Source organism: Orycteropus afer, unplaced genomic scaffold (assembly GCF_000298275.1).
Source record: "Orycteropus afer afer isolate SDZICR_OR568_19922 unplaced genomic scaffold, OryAfe1.0 scaffold00990, whole genome shotgun sequence".
Classification (NCBI taxonomy): Eukaryota; Metazoa; Chordata; class Mammalia; order Tubulidentata; family Orycteropodidae; genus Orycteropus; species Orycteropus afer.
This window is the reverse complement of record NW_006922577.1, coordinates 44198-46739: the sequence shown is the minus strand read 5'-3', so window position 1 is coordinate 46739 and position 2542 is coordinate 44198. Positions and strand designations below refer to the sequence as shown.

General features: G+C 48.7%; 1 protein-coding gene across 1 annotated transcript in view; it reads right to left on the bottom strand.

The window, feature by feature from the left end:
* LOC103212513 (transcription factor SPT20 homolog) overlaps positions 1 to 2342 on the bottom strand; it is a 4738-nt gene extending 2396 nt beyond the window's left edge. The window contains exon 1 of the mRNA XM_042783378.1: positions 439 to 2342. Within this exon, the coding sequence (XP_042639312.1) occupies positions 439 to 2342 (1904 nt within the window). The remainder of the gene's footprint in view (positions 1 to 438) is intronic.
* Positions 2343 to 2542: the final 200 nt, after the last annotated feature.

Here is a 2542-nt window from a genome sequence, read left to right as displayed (position 1 = left end):
GAGCGCTGCTGTGGCTGGGCAGGGAACGCCGGGCGCTGCTGTGGCTGGGCAGTACATCGAGGGCACTGCTGTGGCTGGGCAGGGAACTGAGAGTGCTGCTGCAGAGTGACTGAATGTTGTACAGAGCCCCGTCCTCTTGGCTTTTGAGGACAAGTCATGGGAAGCACACGTAGTTGTGGAGTAAGCTTAGCGTGCTGCTGAATGATTGAACCCTGTCCTCTTGGCTTTTGAGGATGAGCTGGAGGATGCTGAGGCTGATTTAGTGGAATAAACTGAGGGCACTGTGGCAAAATGACTGAATGTTTTGCAGAATCCTGTCCCCCTGGCTGGTGAGGAAGAGTTCCGGGTTTCCTAGGTGGTTGCTTTAGAGTAAAGCTGAAGATGTGATGCTGTTGCTGCTGTTGTTCCTGCTGCTGGTGTTGCTGCTGCTGCTTCTTCTTCTGCTGCTGTAGGATAAGAAAGAATTGGCCATCTGGAAGGTGGACTAGAGTTAAAGGCCCAACAAATGAAATCATGTTTATTTTACGTGAAACACCTGCTTCAGAAGCTGCCTGCACTGCATCTGGCACTGCAGCTGGTACTGGAACCCTGGACGGGACACAGCCATTTGGATTTACTTCTGCAGGAGTTTTGGCACTGGGGCTACAAGCCAGCGTGGGTTTTGAACCACTCACTGACGCCTCTGCTCCGTGACCAGAGCCCATGGCATCGATGGACTTCAGTGTGGCAGTGTTTGCCACGACCATGGGTCTTTGTGATGAGCTGGCAGGTGATGGGGCTGCTGCAGAAAGCGTGCTAACTCGACTGAGATCCACAGATGACTTCTGACAAGGAACTGGTGGCTTAGATGCAGGAGAAGGAGTTGGAGATTTCAGAAAGCTTCTTCCCTGCTGTGGGGTAGAAAGGTTAACGGAGGAACTGGTTTCCAAGCTTGAAGGAAGCTTGGCGGGTGGAAGAAGATGTTTTACTTCCTTGCTCAATACTGAAGATGGAACCAACCCTGTCTGAGGTTGTTCTACTTCTTCCCTTAGAGAACGTTGACTCAGACTGGCTGAACCAGTGGAGCTGTGGGAAATCCTTTCCGGGCATTTGGCTTCCTTCTGCACCAAGTCCTGGTTCTGACTGACTACAGTCTCAGCAGCAGCCTTTGGTCCAGTTATGAACAAATCTGGATGATCATCTATGGAGAAGAGGAATGGAGACCGCTCAATATCATTTTCCTCATCGTCTTCACAGGGTTGTATTGTCTCAGAGAGGACTGGGTCACGTGACTGCATGGCAGCTAGACTTGCTGTCCAATGCTGATGACCAGCTCCCCGCTCTAAGAAGTCATCATCGTTTTTCTCACATGCTGCCCAGACAATTGGTCGTGAGTCATCAGGTATGACGAACTTTTCCATCTTTGTGTGCTTCTCCACATCCACCCTAGAAGGCATGGCCAGATCACAGGGACTTTGTTTCCACATATCCACACAATTTCCTGCTTGAGAAATTTTGAGGTCATGTTGCTGATTTGCTTTTCTTTTTTTCCTTTCTTGGCAAGAAGTGAATGGTGTTAGCGGAGATGGTGGTGGATCATCAGACAGCTCTGGCTGTTGGTTCAGAGAGGACCTAAAGCACCTCTTGAAACACTGTTTCATTGGGTGAGTGTTCATCTTCTGCTTCTCATAGAGCAGTCTATTTGCAGTGCAGGTGACAGCTACGGAAGGATCGAGACACAGAGGTTCAGCTGTAGCTAAGATCAGTTGGCTCTCAAGTGCAAGTTTGTCTTCCTCGGTCCAGTTAGAGTCCTCATTTGTTATTGAATGCACATCTTGGGCTAAAGTCTGCATTGTTGGACGTAGGAGAACATGCCTACTTTGGTAGCCAGGAGACTGCGTATTACTGCACTGCCTGTAGTCACGGACTTCTGCGATGACACATCCAGAGTAAAACATATTCACCTGAGATTTTTCCAGGTACTCAACCAAAAGAGGAGGTAATTCTTCCGCATCCAAGTATTCAAGGAATTCCCTTTCCTCATAAGGCAGCTTAATGGTCTCAGATTCTGATTTATTTTCCCCGCTGAACATCAGTGAATAGCCCTCACTGCCAGGGTATAGGCTGACCACTAAATGTGACAAGCGCTCTCGCATAACAAGCTTCTCTAACAGGTTCACATTTGTTCTTAATTCCTGCACATCCACAGGCTCTTTTTCACATTCTTCCACATATAAGTCATGGAGTTTTTGAAATAATGATTTTCTTTCACTAGACAAGCATTCCATTGTAGGAGGTCTCTGTTGGGCATTTTCAATGAGATCGTCCGCACACTCCAAAGCTGCTTCTAAAGCCTGCTCCATTGTAGTAAGACACGGGCACTGGAGAAGACGAAAACTACATGTGTTGATGAAAACCACCCCGAAGCCAACCCACTGCCATCGAGTCCATTCCCACTCATAGGACCCTACAGGACAGAGTAGAACTGCCCCATGTTGTTGTTGTTATTTGCCATCGAGTCGGCCCCGACTCATAGCGACCCCTCCTTGGGTTTCCAAGGCAG